Source organism: Sinohyriopsis cumingii, chromosome 6 (assembly GCF_028554795.1).
Source record: "Sinohyriopsis cumingii isolate HCF-2022 chromosome 6, ASM2855479v2, whole genome shotgun sequence".
Taxonomy (NCBI): domain Eukaryota; kingdom Metazoa; phylum Mollusca; class Bivalvia; order Unionida; family Unionidae; genus Sinohyriopsis; species Sinohyriopsis cumingii.
The window spans coordinates 149949438-149968425 of record NC_142966.1 but is presented as its reverse complement, the minus strand read 5'-3'; the positions used below and the strand labels follow the sequence as shown (position 1 = coordinate 149968425).

The window sequence follows — 18988 nt, the reverse complement described above, 5'->3', positions numbered from 1 at the left end:
AAAATCGCCAGATGGGATATTTTCGTCACCAATAAGGAAAAAAAATCATAATTTGCGACATTGGCGAAGCCCAGGACGATCCCTGCCTGATTTATTCCAGTTAATTGCACTTTAAAACAGTGCCAGGCTACCTTTTGAAGAAGGTAGAATTTCAGTTCTGGTTCAGTAACACTATCGTGAATATGTTACAGATATAAATTGAATAAGGGAAATGTTCCGGCAAGCAAGAGTTACTTACTTTTGATTTGGATATTTCAAAATGAAATTCTGGGGCTGCCAGGCAGTTTAGTTAAAACAGCAGAATCATTCAGCACATTAAGTGTTGTTCAAGACTGCATACTGAAGAATAAGGTCATAGAGACCCCTTCTCTAGTAATCGCACAAGTCAACTGTAGCACTTGCAAATGGGCTTATCAACTATATGATGGCTGTAACAGTATAATATTCCATTTATGGTATTCTTGTAAGGTGTTGTTTAAATTTTTGCTTTATATTTCATTTGTTCAAAAACAAAAACTGGAGGAATTACATGTACCACATGTGTTACAAAATAGATTTAACAGCACCACTCCCATCAAACTCTTGAAGGACTTAATTAGTGCTGTAAGCAGTTAAAATCAGGTGTAAATTCTCTCTGTAGAGTGTCTCCAGTCTTCCAGTGTCTTTAGTTTCTTGTCCATAACATTTAATGTGCATATATAGGACCTTCCATTTGTGCATAATTGATACCCTGGGATTTCATTTTCAAAATCCTACATATATTTCTGGGGATGTAACAACTAATTTTTTTTTTAAAGTCGAAGGATATACATGAACCAGTAAGAAGAGGTACGAAATGCTGTTTAATTTCATTTGTTTAATTACATAAATTGTTTCATATTGATATTTATTATCTGTGTTCAATACTGTATTCATTCTCACTGTGATGCTCTGTTTCCACATCAGGGACATGTCTACACCTATGCACTTTTGTTGTCTGTACAATCAGTACATTGTAAATGGAAAAGTTTAGCAACACTATTTATAAGTCTTATTGGGCTGACTTGCATTGCTGCATTTCATTTTGTTTTCAGACTTAGGGATTTTTATACAGAATGATCTCATGTTGGGCCAGCTGTAAAATTGAAACTGTCAGAGGCTGTCCTCAGAATGACCTCCCAGCAGAGATGCCTGGTACTAGCTGTTGTGACAGCAGTGAGAAGTACAGTTGTAACCTACCCGGGCTGTCCACACTGCTATAGCAAGTTGCTTTCTGATATCACGAATAGCAGGTACAATATATACTGTTGAGTTAATCTTGTCCTGAGCCTACCGTTAATTTTTTTATAGTGCTGGAGCCAGTCTTGGTTTCCATGGGGACAAGAGTGTATGATCTCCTGGGATGGGGATGCAAGCCCATTTCAGGATACCTGTAGTTTGATGCTTTCAATTGATTTTTTCATAGGTATCAGTTTTTATCTCCTCACCAATTAAGTTGGGATTTTAAAGCATTTTCCACATTTATTCATGTATATCTTTGTATATTTGCACTCATTAAAATTGGTAATTGTATGTGGATGCTTATCAAGAAGAGCAACTCATTTATACCAAAACAAGGTCAATGTAACCTGATATTTAAGCTTGGGCAACTTGTATTTTCAGCTATGGTATGGTCAACTTCGATAGGACATAAAATGTTGTCATGCAAATCAGGCCACAAAGCTGTCTGAATATTGAGGAGTTAGAAATGAAGAAACATAGATTGAAACTTTATTACCAACATAAATATTCAGTTAGTTAACTCAAAAGTAGATAAATAAAACTTGAACAATTTTCAAACAGTTTTACATCACTTATTGAAAGTAAAAAAAGACATGAGATAGTAATGTACGCAAAGTACAAATGCATTCGTGCTTGAAAGGGAGAGTGTGAAATAGCAAATAAACTTCACTTTCTTTGCATATTGTGACAAAGTAATAGACACTGGATATGCTGGAGCAACTACAGTATTTAGCCTGTCTCAATCCAAGGAAGGACCCTGGAGGTAAACCCTTGATCTGCATTTCAAGGATTCTGATAGAAAAAATTAAATCCCACCAGGTGTCCGATAGGTTAAGTCATTCATGCCTTATACAACTGTAGAATCTAGTAAATTTTTTACAGTACAGTACATGTAATCATCGCAAATGAAAAGTAATGCCAGTTTTGAGAAATCCAACCATCTTTGTTTTATCATTTTATTTATTGTGATCTTATGATGTCTTGAAGTACAAGTAAAAGCAATGAACCATCACTTGGTAAATTTATCTGTAAGTTTATAATAATAATTCCATAAGAATATACTCTTGGTAATTAAGTTGACTAATATTGGCATAATATCACAATAAACATTAAAGGATGCTGCAAGGTAAAATAAAATGTATGACGCATTCTTGAAACTGTATTATATTTATTTTAGAAATAAGAAAAGCTTATGTTGTTCTTTTGCACATTAAAAGATTATAACCAAGAATGTCTTTGAATGAATTGAAAATAATGCCAAAATAGTGGTTTAATCCAAAAGGTCTATGAGGATTTTGTAATTCCAATGAATAATTAAATAAATGATTCCTCTTAACTTATATCTGAGCACCACAGAAATGATTCTACGGACTAAATTTAAAATGAGAATGAACAATTTTGTTTACCACAATCTTATATAAAAATCTAAGACAATAAAATTCCCTAAATGTTGGTCTCAACTTCACTTACAAAACATTTTAAGTTTGTAAATAAGGCTAGACCTTGAATTCAAATTAATAAATAATTTATATATAACTTACAAACACAACAAAAATCAGATACTCAAAAACCCTGAACTCAATCATGGACAAAGGTCAAACACACAATATAAATGAAAATATGGATATTTGTTAAAAGAGCATTAAAAGATGGTTACTTACTTTCAAGAATCCACCTCTATCATTGAACCCCATTTGGTTTCATCAGACCAAATCAGACACCCTTCAAAGAAGATGTATTCAGTCTTTCATAGAAGACTGCAGTAGAAATGACAATAGACATTCAAAGTCTGGTATTCTATTTCAGGCTCTTCCATCATACACTGAGTAAATGCTAAGGAAAATCTTCAATTTTCTAGACTAAGGCATCCTTGACTTACCTTTACGCATCAGTCAGCTGTTTTCTAGACTAAGGTATCTTTGTTTTACCTTCATGTGTCCATCAGCATTGTGGCAGGCTATACAAATATTTATAATATCTGCTTGCCTAAATTTGAGATTTTGAGGAAATACTTGTAATGCAAAATAATTTTTGCTTCATATTTTCATGCCTTCACTGCATTTTGCATCTGTCCGTTTACACACACACACACACACACATATATATATGTAATAAATTGGGTATTTGACTTCCTGTTTTGGAACTTATTGTTCTTAGATAATTTGATAGTCTTTTTTTTATGTAAATACTCTATAGCATATGCTACGAGACTGAGTTTTAATCATCAAAATGTTAATCATGCCTTTATGAATATGCCAAGTGTTTTACTGACCAAGACTAATTCAGTGTGCTATAAACCAACAACAAAGTTTATATTGATTAAATGCATCATCATACAACATAGAGTGTGTTTATGAAAGGAGGAATCTACTGGCAACATTGGATTAAGTACTTAATATTAAATTGTGTACTTGGAAGCATTAAAAATTATATTTGCTGGTTTTGACTGCATACAACACTCTCTGTTCAAGAGCTGAGAATTATTCAGGGTGTGAGTGTGTGTGTTTCTCCCTCCATTTAAAAAAAGGGATAATTTTTAGAAAATTGGAGTCATTTCATGAACAAATAAAACTAAGGCTTGAATGTATGATGTGTTATTTTTGCTTTTAGAGTTTATTTTTCACTAAATTTTTAAAAATTAGTATGAGTCACACAATCACATGTTTTTGAGTTGACTCTTATGTGAATAGACATAGTATCTCAAGCTGTTTAAGACCATTATAACAAAATGCTTTGAGTTGACTCTTATGTAAATAGACATAGTATCTCAAGCTGTTTAAGACCATTATAACAAAATGCTTTGAGTTGACTCTTATGTAAATAGACATAGTATCTCAAGCTGTTTAAGACCATTATAACAAAATGCTTTGAGTTGACTCTTATGTAAATAGACATAGTATCTCAAGCTGTTTAAGACCATTATAACAAAATGCTTTGAGTTGACTCTTATGTAAATAGACATAGTATCTCAAGCTGTTTAAGACCATTATAACAAAATGCTTCGAGTTGACTCTTATGTGAATAGATAGACATAGTATCTCAAGCTGTTTAAGACCATTATAACAAAGTGCTTATTAGGATGATTAATCCAAAAGCTCTTGAGAGACAAATTAAATTTTGTATGCATATAACTGGTTGACCTGATTCAATTTTCAGATCAATATAGCTGTTTTTAAATTTTTCACAAATATTTGAACATTTGGATCAGTATGTTTTTACGATAGGCTTCTTGATACAAATCTGCAATAATCGTTTGATGTGGAAAAATGGAATTTGTTATAAATGTTTATGTGCATATCTAGGTGACCTGATTAGATTTTCAGACCATTTTTTAATTTTTGGATCTTGGAATTCTTTTGTGTGGAGAGTGCTAACAATCTTGCAGCAATATGGTTGTATATCTTTTTCTAATACCAGAATTTGTGGATACTTAGAAAGTTTTATAAAATCTTCTGTGAAAATGTTAACTCTTCCCATGTATAGGAAAAGGATTGTTTTGACATTTGTAGAAGGTTTGATTTAGAAATTACATCTTTGAAAAATCATATCTCAAAGGTGATATTATCAGTCTGTCATGGTGATTCCCTTTTTGATAAATGGCTTAAAAAAAGTTTGTTTTTTTATAAAAAGTGCTATTTGTCAGCATTCATTACATATCGATTTTACTTTTTTCAGCTGGCATTGTCTGAAGTGCAGATATTACTGTCATGGATGTGAAGTTCCCAAGAGATACCGTCTGGCTCTAACAGTGGCAGATGACACAGATATAGATAATTTGACCATATTTGGCAAAACCCTAGATACTTTCTTTGGAACTTGCGCCACAGATTTCCATCGGTATGTCCTAAATCACTACCATCAATTACTGCTTAAAAATTGCCCAACATTTTATACATATTTTTGCAGTCCCAAAGAGAAAAATCATGGAATAAATATTGTGTGCATAATAATTCTTTTTGAAGCTATTCTCCACTGTTATTTTTTCAACATAAATTGGTTCTAGCATAGTGAAAGGGTATTATAACAGTAAATCAGATCATTTCATCTGATTGTTTAAAACATTGTAATTTATTGCTAATCAGAAAACCAGAACATTATGTGACAATATGTCAGACAAATTAAAGTTACTAGTAATTACTGGGAGTCCTATCCAGCTACATGAAATTGTAACTACCAGCAAAATATCTTTCTCACACCAGAATAGCATTGTGATAGGGGTAAGTCCATTCATCTTAGTGTACTGTATATTCTAGCTTATAGTTCAGATCCACCTGCAAGCTGCATAAACCCAGATCTGCAATTATATCATGCACTGCAGATCTGGGTCTATGTAGTTTATTAGGAATGATCTCTTGAACAAACAACATAGACCTTGATCAGTCAATGCATTATGCAATGGCAAATAAGTATATATAGTATGCAAGGATCAAATAATACAGATTCCAATTATTATGAAATTGATTGCTTTTTTATTCAAGGAATGTCATTTAATCAATTTATTTTGTGAATGAATACGATGAGGAAAGTGACTAGATCCCACTTTATTTGCAGTTGTTGATCTGAATGATTTAGGCAGATAGAAATGACAGCTCTTATAAAACTTTTTGCCTGTAGTTGCAAAAGACAGTATCCAGAGGTGAGAACAGAATTTGAGTAACATGGAACCACAGAGTAAAGTCATTTGACTGGAAGGTTGTAATGTTGAATGAATGATATGTGCTGGCATATATTCACTAAACTTCCAGAAATATGATATGATTATTGAAGCCCCCTCTCAAGCTTCAAAAAAGTATTAACTCTAAAAATAAATACAATTTGAGAATATTGTAGTTACTTTGATTGTCAGATGAAAGGTACAAAATTAATGTTCCAAGCCAATCCAAAACCACCTAGCCAATCATACTTGAAAATTCAATGTTCAAATTTCTTCTAACATGTGGTTTCTAAATTCTCTTACAGGAGATTCACATCATTGAACAGACCTGACATAGACAAAGATTTCCTGCTGCATGAAGCATTGAGTTATGCTTTTGTAGGTCAACATTTTTATTTTGGTTTAAAAATTCATGCTGGTTCTGGAACTGCAAGGTTGAGAAATGTGTTTACCAACAAAACAGATACACAACAGAGACACAGTCAATTTTCTTCTCAGTTGGATCCCTCTGATATTATTGCCTATCAGATGTTACCATCGTGCAATGTAAATATGCCAACAGTTTGTGACTATGTCAAGGTTTTACTGGCATACAATTCACAGAATCTATCTTTATCTTCTGAAGTGTTGCAAAGGACAAACTGTGACAAACCATGTCCAGATAAATCTGAAGATCCAGCCGTTTTTTCCAAGTCTCAAGGAAGTAAGTCTGAAAAGTATGATTCCTCATCAATTTTCACAAAGCAGTCTCAAGTTGTTTTTAGTTTTGAATTGGATGAAACAATTAATCAGTCGTCAACAACCAAATCCATAGATACAGGAAAAAAGATCGGACCATTTTCTCAGAAAAGCAGAAGTAGAAATTCTGAAGGCCTGAATTATTCTTTAGGAAGTGATGGAAATGGAAGCTGGTCATCACCCTCTGTGGAGTCACCAGGAATGTGTAATTATGAAAATATATCAGAGTATGTGCCTTCTGTCCCAGATCCATTTGATCATCTTACCAGTGCTGACTTTGATATGAACAAAATTCCAGGTACACACAATGCATCTATCATGAAATTGAGAAGTCATATGTGCAAGACTAGTTGTAGTGAGTCATCAGAAAAGATGACACTTACATCAAAAATAGAATCAAGTATGAATCCAGGCACATGTCTAAAGGACACAAGAAATAGATTAAAACTGGAAGAGCATTATGAAGAGTCTGGATTAAACAGGTGTCTTTCTAAGTCAGAGAATTCACTTCAGCTTCAACAAACAGGCTATTTATACAAGCAGCAGCTAAATTCAGAAAAAGAGGACGCTGAACATGATGCAAGTGATGTGGTTTCTAGATTAGAGAAAAAAGTTTGTGCTGATGTTATCAGAGATGATATAGTAGAAAAAACAAGTATGAAATCAAGTTTAAAACAGTCAAATGTAGGATTAGATATTGAATCTCTTTCATCTTCATCTGACAGTCTACTGCTTATAGCTATGGATAACATGAATGTATCCAGAAAGGAGCAAGAAACAGATATCAAAGAGACTTACCCCAGACAAAATTCATTAATGAGAGATGAGTCTGGCACTCAGGCTAATGTAAGCAATGATTTAGTAAATGTGAAAGGTTCTATTGTAAACTCAAGCAAAACATCTAATTCAGTTGAGACTCGGTCACGAAGTTATTCTAAGTTAACCAAGTCCGACATGTCAAAGGATGGCCACATGGCAATACAACAGACTGTGACAGAATCCAGCCAGTTGAGAAATAGTTGTGCAAAGAATGAGCAATTTCCAGTCAAAGAGAGTACATCTAAAAGAGTTCAATTAAAAAGAAGACAATTAGAAACCAATCAGATCACTACAAGACAGTCAAAAATTAGGCAGTCCTTGAGGGAGGATCATGCTTTACCTAGGAATAGACAGTTAAAGAAGGATCAGTCTCCAGTCATACCTAGAGAGAATGATCAAGAAATACTGAAAGAAGGTCCCAGATCCACTACAGATTCATCCTCAAGACAGGTCTCAAACAGTTCAAGACATAGCTGTGAATCAGATGTAGCTTCCAGCCAATCATCAGTTGGGCTTCAGAAAAACTCAAAATGTGGAACTAATGTACATAAAAAGAAGCAAATCTCAAAGAAAAATAGCACAGAGAGGTGGAAACAGTCAAATTCAAAGAGCTCAGTTGAATCACTGATGAATACAAGTTTCGGATCTCACAAAGTAGAATGTAATTCCTCAACTTATTTGCCCTGTGATAATCAGAAGGCTTCAGATCAGGGTCCAACTTTAAGACCAGCCTCACACATGACACGTAAAGGAAGTGAATTCACACCAAACTCAGATTGTGTTCTCAGTCCTGGGGGAAAAAACTTTCATTCTCCAGTATTGTCACAAGCAGGAGCCATTGGTAATACTCAGCTGAACATGCCAGAATCTGAGGGTAGGGAATCATTTCTTTCTTCACAGATGGATGATTTGATTTTGGAAGTATCAGTGTCTGATTCATCAATACAAGTGCAGCCTCATAGTCCAGACTTTACCAAAAAGGAAAGTGCTAGCAAGAATACATGCATATTGGACAAAGAAATGGAAGGAACTACTTCTGAAAGGATGAAAATGATGACTGATCTTTTAATTGAAAGTAAAGTGGATAATCATCCTGCCATTAGGACCAGAAATGAGAAAAACAGTGTGTGTAGTAATTTGCCAAATAGTAAGAAAGAAAAACCAATTTCTGAAGATAATAACAACTTTGATAGATTAAAAATCATTCAGCAGAGTTCATCTGAAAGAAAACAGTCCAAAGTGCCTACACACAGTCAGAGTGGAACAAAAGAAAGTGACGAGGACATCCCTGGTGGTATCATTGTTGATATGCCAGAATCTGAAGATATTTATGCTTTTCTTGAATCATTTTCAGAACTTTCATTTAGTCCAGGTTACAAAGATGACAAAGGAAATGTTAGGAATCAAGAAGAAACAATTTCAGAGTCTAGTACAGCTGACTGTCAGGACATGGAGTGTTTAGCTCTAGACACGTGTATTTGTGAAGAAGGGCTGCCGAATAGCAAACAATGGACAGATCTAACACACAGTAGCACATTTTCAAAGAGAAGGAATCAAGAAGTTAGTCTTAGAAATGGGAAAACTTTAAAACCTAATGAATCTTTAAATATTGAAAACAAATATATGTCCTCAGATTTAGTGTCAGTAAAAGAGTCAGATGCTGAAAAATGGAAGGAAGCTAATTTAGACATAACAAAGCATTTAGCAAGTGATAACCCAGAGATATTTTCAGATTCGTTGGAAGCATTTTTGGAAAATTCTGATGTCTTCCAAGATAGAGCAAGCTCTATCAACCTTCACATACTGTCACAAGCCAATAATGTGAAAAGGAAGCAGTCATTAGAGGATAATAATAACTCAGTATCAAAGAAAGGATCCTTGAATCATTATAATTATGATTTATCACATAGTTCTAGTTTTGATACACTTTCTGATGATATTAAATTGGACCCAAAGTATTATTCCATTAAAGGAAATGATTTATCTGAGAGTAAATGCCTCAGTGAAGTTCAGCAAGGAAGTGAAACTTTGGCTACAGCATTCGAAACCTGTACAGATATTGAAACTTCATATGCACCACATCTGAGCAGACAGGCCCAGGGTACAAGCCAAGGTGCAGTATTTAATCACTCATCTCTCGAAAGTCGAATGGATATAAAAGAATCAAGAAACTCTTATGGTGGATCTCAGGATCTGTTCAACAGTTCTGGAATATCTATGCGTGATTCTCCTTTTGGACATAATGAACAAGTTGACAATGTCAGTAATATTTCACTGTTTACTTCCTTGCCATTTTCTCCAGCTGGAAATTGTTCTACACCAACTGTTTTGACCAACAGCAATCCAAAGAAATCAGCTGTTTCATGCATTGTCAGTGGTATGTCAACAGTTCCTCCAAATCATCAGATACGAGAATGGTCAGAATTGGATGAGGATTTATCAAGTGACATTGACCTATTTCTCACAGAGGACTATTTCTCTTCATCATGTAAAGAAGATTCTATTAAAACAGCATATATGATAGAGACTGGGACAACCATTGACTGTGGAATAAAGGGAAATTCATGTCCATCTAATGTAAAAAGTAGAAGCTTAGCCAAAATAGGAAAAGCAAACGAAGGACCTTGTGCCTCTGTCTTTGTAGGAGATAAATCAACTAGCACAAACAAAATGAAAGAGATGTTGCACAGACTAGACAAATACGAAAATTCAGAGGAGTTGTCAAGGAAATCCAACAGTTTATTCTCAACTTCAAATGAGGTTAAAAAAGGACCCAGGACTGTCAACAAAGTTGTTTGCCTGGTAAACACAGGTAATTTGCAACCTGATTTTGACAATTCATTAACCTCACCCAGTACTACAAATGAAGCAACAAGTAGTTCCATGATACCTAAGAACACAAAAGGTATGAAATTAGCAACTAATGGGAAAGGAAGTGAAACCAGTGGTTCAGATAATTCAAGGAAATGGTCCAGCCCGACGGATAAAACAGCTAATTTTTCCAGCACCCCAGGTAACCTAGAAAATATTTGTGCGGAGAGCATGATTATTAGTGAATGTACTTTTAATGGTAGCAATTCTAGCTCAGCAGACTTATTGGAAAAAGGTTCCAAACCTCAGGCCAAGAAGGTGACATTTCACAGCCGTTTGAGGAGGGTTAGCACTATACAAATCATCGATATGAAAATGAAGCTCACTGCTAGTCCTGTTCAGAGACCAGATGCCAATCCTATGACACTGAAATCATGTCTCAAAACAGCAAAGGGGAATTGGATTGGAAAAGACAAAGACAAAGTATCATCATCCACTGGTTCACCCATTGGATCACAAGACCTCTTTAATTCAGACAGTTTTGAAGTTCCTAGAACTCCAGTCATAGTTCTGTCAGAAACATCCACAGATGACTTACTGATTCCAGGAACTCCATGTGCAGTGTCTGTTACAGGAAAGGAAAATATGCCATCAGATGACAGACCTGTTGAGACACAGGCAAGTTATAGCAAAAGAATGAGGAAAGAATCACAAATGAAACATCAGTATTCAAGTATTAAGTTAGAAAAATCCAAACATTTAATGGGAAAACTACAATTTTTACAGCAAAGCAATTGTGATGTGTTGAAAGATGTGATAAATGTACCAATTGAAACACCTTGTCTATTCTCAGATGAAAGTATTGGATCACATGATCAGTTTTCATCTGAATGCCTAAGGCAAAAGAAGTCCTTCAAAACAAGGACTTCATCAGTTGTAGAAAATAAGCCTTGTGCCAGTCCAGATCATTTGAATAGTCTAGAGTGGGTTATTTCCCCACAGGCTGTGACCAGTGAGGTGTCACCTGACCTGTTCAGCCCTAGTCCACCCTCAGATTGGGAAATTGACATTCCTAAACTGCATCAGAAATCTTCACTTCATAGTAACAATATGCAATCCACACAAGATGATCTTTGCAAAAATTTGTTTTCTTAAATAATTACTGTAATATTGCTTACTTTTCCTTTTTTAAGAACTGAGTGCAGTTGTCGTTACAATCAGGTTGTTGGTATTATGTATTATTTAAAAGATTAATCATGTGTATGATTTGGGAATGATACTGTTAAAGTCTATTGCATAATTTGACTTTTTATTGAGAAAAAAAATCTATTCATCATTGCAATCTAAATACAGATTCTGTTTTGATTGCATAACCTATTCTTATTCATATTTCATGTTTTCTGCTCCACTTGCAGAGGAAATTTTTTTTTGGCTTGTGATGTTTTTGGTTTGGAGGTATTTCATCTCTGATAGCCATCTACTGTCCATTACTAAGAATAGTTTGTGTTTCTTCTAATATTGCTATTTATGTAGTCGATTCTAAAGGTCTTTTGACCTTGTAAGGGGACATAACTCAGATTGTGAGCCTGAAAGGAATGATAAGCCAGAGTGGTTACCTCCTTTTGGTATTGTTTGATATTATTATGTAGCACATAATTCACAATCATTCCAGTAGAAATACTCATCAAAGGTAAATGCTTATATATTTTTCTCTAATATTTTTGAATTTTATAATCAGTTCTCAGTTAAGATATTAAGAAAAGAAAAGACTTACCAATTATATAATTAAGATTACAGGTATTTAGAGAGCTATTGGTACTGGATTGTGTTTATAAAACAAAAAACATGATTATCAGTATCTCACATTCATCCCTTTGATCCTGTTTGATATAGTATTACCTGATACCTGAATCCTCAAAGTGATTTGGTGGTGTGCCGACCTCAAAAGCTGAAAGGGTGGTTTGAATTCTACCATTGTACAAGCCTGGGTCAGCTGCCTTGGTGTGTCCTTGGGCATGGCACTTTGCTCCTGTTGCCTTTACACAAAATAACCTGCTTGTGTTACTATGTTGTAAAGCACCAAACCAAAACCCTAACCCTACAAGCCATTTTCATTTTCAACATGTTGATCAGTAAAAGTTAGTGTTTTACTCATTGCATCTTTCAGAAGCTGTTTTTTTTCTAGTCTGGCAAAATTTGTTTCCCCATTTTAATAACTGCTAAAGATGGTGTACTTTAGACTAATTCATGCTGATTTTTTTAGCACAAAGGAGCAATCATTTCAGTTAAATGTGTGCTTAGATCATGTACAATTTCTACGAGTACAATATCCAAGAGATTTCTACCACAATACATGAAATTAGCAGCGTTAGATCAACCTTTTCTCCACTGTGTATGTTGCAAACGTAAACAACTTTACCTTACACTCACCAATATCTCAGAAGTTCATAACATCTGTAGATTGTCCCCTAAATGGCATGCAGTTACTGAGACATGTTAAAGGCGAAAGGAAAAAATTAACTTTTAAAAAGTTTTAATAATCAGTAAGAAGAATAAAATGGAATATTCAGATTGTTCTGAATGAAAGCAGGAAGGAACATACTTACGTTTATTGGAAATCATGTGTTGATTTGAGTATGTAAGATGGCGTGAGATACAATTGCTATCATTCTGTGAAATGAAGAAAAAAATTCCAACAATTATGTCAAGCTGAGAGATAGCAGCAAGCCATTAAGCTGCATAGGGTTTGGAACTAAAGTTTGTGCAGTAAGGTAACAAGGTCTATGTGTACCTTACAAACTTTTCAGTTGAACATACTGTTTGCCACCAACACATCAGTTTGGAATACCAAACTTTTTAAATACGCGTTTTCCAGCTTCAAAAGAGCATGTCATAATATTTTGTTACACCTTATTGAAAACTGATCAAACTTACAGAAAAGATCAACTGCCTTACTGAGGTGATATTGTTAGGGTTAGCAGGTCTTGATTGAAGACCAGGTTTTCACACTACTTGCAAAGGTACTTGCAGTTTTGGCACAATATTTGTACACATGAACTTGTGTGTTAAAATATTTAGATATGTAACTGATCTTTTCAGTTACTAGTGTGGTACTTATATAATTCCATCGCTTCCACAGATAGAAATTTTCTGTATATGGATGTGAAGGAATTTTTTAATTTTTTTAGCATATTGTGTAGATTTTCATCATTTGATCTGAGTACTGGTTGAAATATTGGAGTTGTGACTAGATTTTTGTGTGCATAATGAAAGTAAAGCAGATATTGTCATTTGCATACCTATATGTGTTCTGGACACTGTAGAAGATAATGTGTTACAGTTCAACTTTGACTTGTTCCTTGAATTGTTTTACATCAGTCAGAGAATAATGTTCAGTTCGTAGGTACCCATCAAATTCATTTTATACCATCATGCTTGAATATAGTATTGATTATAATTTAATATTTTTTAGATTTTTTATTCATTTGGTATTGGTTACTAATTTCATAATTAAATTAATGACCGTTTTTGGAAACTGTCAAAAGTTTTTTTTTTATAAGGATTTTAATGATCTTTGGGATCTGTTTTATTATTTATGGGGGTCCTGCTTAACAACTTTGGAAGAGTCCTATAGTAAACACTTTGTCCATCTGTCAGTCTGTCCATCCATCTAGCTTTCAGTTATTTGTTTTCTGCAATGTAACTTTGGAATTTAACCAGTTTAAGTATGCAACCTTATATTAACAAGACTTGACAATATTTCAGTTTTCAGCCTTTTCTTTCATCATTCAGAGGAGTTGCCTGATATCCTGACTTGGATTTTCAGCTTTTCAGCATTCCATGACACCATTAAAAGGAGTTATGCTGTCTGATAGCCAGTCCTCCAGAATTTGGTTTCCACAGCATGTCTTTACCATGGTTTGTTCGATTTCAACTAATTTTGGTATATGGTTTTATGTTAATGAGACCTTGAATGAATTCTGCTTCAGAGTTATGGCCCCTGAATGCCCATATTCCTTTCATTTCTGCAGCTGCCAGATTTGTCATTCAGCTTTATGGTGATAAGACTCAATATTCCATGACTTCAGATCTGCAGGACTTGTGCCTCTGATAACTTCTCCTAATTTTAATTTCAATAGCATATTTTAAGCAAGGTTTTCTGACATTGAACCATATATGGCACCTGGCAATAATGTTTATGAAACCTTGAATTAGTTAGAATTTTAGTGTTCCACAGTTTTATTTATAGGAGTTTTACTCCCTGCTTGCCAGCCCTGCCAGCTTTGATTTCTGTATCATAGCTTTACCTCAAGTTGTCAAATTCAGTAATTTGCTTTATATTGATGAGACCTTCACTGAAATCAATTTCCTGTTTTCCATTTAGAAGAGTTATAGCAACTCTTTGCCTGTCCTTATAATTTGGTTTATGCAGCATAATTTCACTAAGGATTGCTGGATTTCAACCAGATATAAAATGCACCCTAATATTGATAGGACCTTGAATGAGTTTGATTTCTAGCATTCTGTGATATCATGTACAGGAGTTATGGCCCCTGATTGCCCTCCTTACTTTGATATATGCAGCATTACTTTGCAGTTGATTGTTTGATTTCAATCAAATACGGCATTCAGAATTATTATTAAGATCTTGAATGAGTGAAATGTGTTAATGTCAGGTTTCACCTGTACATGTAAATTGGTATATAGATACATCTGGATGAAGTAACTCAACCATACTAAATGTTGGTCACTTTAACTCGTTTTAATTGCTTTGGTGACTTTTCAGCTTTCCATATGTTACACCCTCAATACTTTTGATACTGTTTTGATTTCAATTATGAAAATTGATATGCTGATCCATCATAGTGCAGCCATGCAATGCTAGAGTTCTGTCATCATATATTTACACTTGCTTACTATTAATTTTAGCTAGATGTTTAATTACACTCTAAGGAGCTGTCATAACAGTGGTTAGTGTGCCAGAAAGAGTGCAGGTTCAAATCCTACCAGTGGCACTTGACTCAGTCACATCAGTACTAAATAATTTAATAATGTTGCTGTGACAAACCAAATCATTACATGTTCAATATATTGGACCTTATTTCACATAAGAAAATTGCAGTGTGAATGTATATCAAGGTGAGCATGCCTACTATATCAAAGCTGTGTTACATTGACCTAACTTTTATGCTTGAGTGTCTTTTTTATATATAACTTTATTCGGCTATCTTTTTGTTATACACTCAAAATCCAAGACCTAATTAAACAATCCAAAGCCAGGTCACTATAACCTCATATCTTGATTCAGTCAAATACCAATTTCCATGCATGTTGATGAATAGGGTCCAAGATATTGAGTGTGTAAGAAATGGAAAGTTAAGGCATAAAATTGGGTCAAACTGGCCTAGTTTTTAATGGCTGAGTTACTTTGAGATGCAGATGCATCGCCTTAGTTATTATGAGTGTAGACAAAAAAGGTTCTAGGATATTGAGGGTATAATGAATGGACAAAAGAAAATACAACAGTCACACAAGCCTGAAAATCAGATTAAATTGTCCTGGCTTTGATAAAGTTGATACAAGATGTATCCACATGTTATTTTCATGAGTGTAGATGACATATGGTATAAGTTTTGGGTTGGTGTATTGATGGGACAGCTGAAAATACAATAGTTGCTTGAGCATTGCTTTCAGGCCTGGTTTTAGTATGTCTGTGTTGCTTTAGTTGACATGTATCTACTTACCAGTTTTCATGAGTGTTGGTCAAATTAGAACCAGAATATTGATTGTATAGCAAGTGAATAGACGAAAATGCAAAAGGCACCCAAGCATGAAAATTACATGCAACATACCTAGTAGTAGTAAAATTGAGTTACTGTCATCAAGATGTATCAAATTAACAATTTTTGTGAGCATAAGTAAATAGGGTCCAAGATGATGGCAGTGTAACAAAGCTGGAAATGTCATTTAAATTTGTAAATTACGTCATACTGAGCTAGTTTTGGTGTGGTTGCAATGAGTTGGTTTAATAGGGTCCAGGATATTGAGAGTGTAATGAACAAACAGATGACAAGGCAAACAGTTACTCAAGCATGCAAATTAGGTCACAATAACCTGGTTTTGCTATAGTTTAATTGCTTTCACTCAGATATCTCCACATACCAATGTTTGTGGATGTGGGTGATATAAAATCATTGATAAATAGGGTGTAGCATACAGCTGGAAATATAAATCACACATGCAGATAACATACATTCCAACCATTATGCTTTTTGCATAATCATTACACTTTTTTCACCTAGTTACATCTTCTGTTTGCCTCTATATGTAATACATTTTTCAGGTACATTAAAAAAATTAAAATAAAGCAGTACAAAGTTGTTATTTTTATTAGCTTCGCGTTAATGCCACACATAATATAAATCAGAGAATACTGTAAAAACAAAAAGACTGCTGCATAAGAATAGTGTGAGAGTTTATTTGTTATAGATTTCCAAGAAAACGCATTTCTTCAATTTGAAGATTTGTCCCACATTTTCATTATATACTGGATCAGAAAAAGGACATCAATAGCACTTTACACATTTAAAAAGAATACAAGAGTGATGTAATACAGCACTCAGACTGAACACATCATCATGCTCGTGGCAGAATTTATAAACTTGACTTCAGCCAAAGTTAGACACGTAGACTAGTCAAAATGAGTATTGTATATAAATAATTTGCCAATATAGTTAAAATGAGTATTTTATATAAATAATTTGCCATTATAGTTAAAATAAGTATTGTATATAAATAATTTGCCAATATAGTTAAAATAAGTATTGTATATAAATAATTTGCCAATATAGTTGAAATGAGTATTGTATATAAATAATTAGTCAATATGTTCTGTGTTTGTATTCTGGTATTAATCCACATGGACTTTGCCCATTTGCGATAAGAATTTTAACCAGTTACAGATCTAGGTTAGTAGCAAATTAAGTGTATATTTTTTAATCAGTTTCCTGTACTTATGGTATATAATATACAGATTACAGTTTTTTGCCACTTATAACAGTAGTATTAAGCTTATACTTCTCTAGAGCAGGGGTCGGCAACCTACGGCACGCGTGCCAGACTTGGGACACAGAGCGATTTTCAATGGCACGCGGAAGACTCCCCAAAAAGGTAATAAGTGGGGAAAAAAAGATTTTTTTCAATGCAAGGCAAAACAATGTACGTCAGCATAATGGCTGCTGCATGCACTAGACGGCGCCATATCATTTTCTTAATATTTCTTGCATTAGCTAGGTGTCGCCACATGTCCGCCTTTACTGGTCAGCAGCAGGCTATATTAGTGTGGCGGCCAACGTGTTAAACATTTATAGTTTTATTGCTATTTCTTATGTTCTTGTATTAAATACAGTACCCCTAAAATGGCCAAAAAAGGCAAAAACTTGATCAATGCCCATTTCAAGAAAATTGGACAATAGAATATGGATTTATCCAACAAAAGGATTGTGCTGTTTGTGCTTTCTGTTGTGAAAGTGTTGTGTATTGTATGTCTAGTGTACAAAGACACTATGAAACCAAACAGCAATCCAAGTTTAAAACCTCTGAAGAGAAAAGTGAAGCCTTCAAAAGGGCTATTTCTGCTTTCAAGAAACAAACTGGTATTTTGAGTCAAGCAGTTGGAATGAAGAATAAGGCTACTGAATGTAGTTACAAAATTGCTCAGTGTGTGGCTTCGAAAGGCAAATTTTTTACAGATGGAGAGTACATCAAAGAAACGTTTTTGAGCAGTGCTGAAATTCTGTTCAGTGATTTACCAAATAAAGAAACTATACTGTCTCGGATTCGAGAAATACCAGCTTCTGCAAGATCAACTGAGAGGCGCATAACTGATTTGGCTGAAAATTTAACAGTTAAACAAACAAATGGATTAAATCAAGCTATTGTATTTAGTAAAATAATCGTATTTATGAACAGTTGTGTTGCTTGTTAGCTCTACATGATAAAACCAAAGCAGGGGACATTCTGACTGCATTCGTAAGCTATTTCAAAAATCAGAACATCGAGTTGAATAAATTATTCTGTGTAACAACTGATGATGCTGCTGCAATGGTTGGCAAAAAGAAAGGATTTATCATACTTCTTGAGAATCATGTTGGACGTCGACTATTAAACTTCCATTGCATTATACACCAGAAGAGTTTGTGTGCAAAGATCTCATCATTGGACTTGTACTATGTGATGGCAACTGTTGTTAAGATAGTCATCTTTATAGTTTCCCGCTCTTCATTGATTCACAGGCAATTCAAGTCTCTTCTACAATAAATTGAGAGTGAATATGCAGATCTCCTGTTGTACAGTAATGTTCGCTGGCTTAGTCAAGGTAAAGTCTTGAAAAGAATTTTTCTTGTCTGGAAGCAATTAAGGTGTTTCTTGATGAAAAAGAACAAAATTTTCCAGAATTGAATGATGAGGACTGGCTGTTGAAGCTGATTTTCTGACAGACATAATGACACATTTAAATGAGTTGAACTTGCATTTACAAGAACAGGGTCAAACAGTTCTTGAACTTTTTGGCTACTGGAAAGGATTTGCATTGAAACTGGACATATTTTGCTGTGATATCAATGCCAAAACATTCAAATACTTCCCAAATGTGAAGGCTCATTCAGATCTATTAACAGTGAATATAGACTTTCAAATTCATGGACC

The 18988-nt window shown here is 34.3% G+C and overlaps 1 protein-coding gene across 1 annotated transcript; it reads left to right on the top strand.

Annotated features, from left to right (window-relative positions):
* Positions 1-1078: 1078 nt before the first annotated feature.
* Positions 1079-17169, top strand: LOC149798256 (uncharacterized). Its single transcript, XM_089963389.1, has 3 exons — positions 1079-1271; positions 4936-5097; positions 6220-17169. The coding sequence occupies exons 1-3, from the start codon at positions 1150-1152 to the stop codon at positions 11435-11437; spliced, it is 5502 nt and encodes a 1833-aa protein (XP_089819515.1). The 5' UTR covers positions 1079-1149; the 3' UTR covers positions 11438-17169.
* Positions 17170-18988: the final 1819 nt, after the last annotated feature.

Coding starts and splice junctions, on each gene's coding strand:
- LOC149798256 (XM_089963389.1), top strand. CDS start 1,150: ATGACCTCCCAGCAGAGATGCCTGGTACTAGCTGTTGTGACAGCAGTG. Junction 1,272..4,935: donor TCTGATATCACGAATAGCAG/GTACAATATATA, acceptor TACTTTTTTCAG/CTGGCATTGTCTGAAGTGCA. Junction 5,098..6,219: donor TGCGCCACAGATTTCCATCG/GTATGTCCTAAA, acceptor ATTCTCTTACAG/GAGATTCACATCATTGAACA.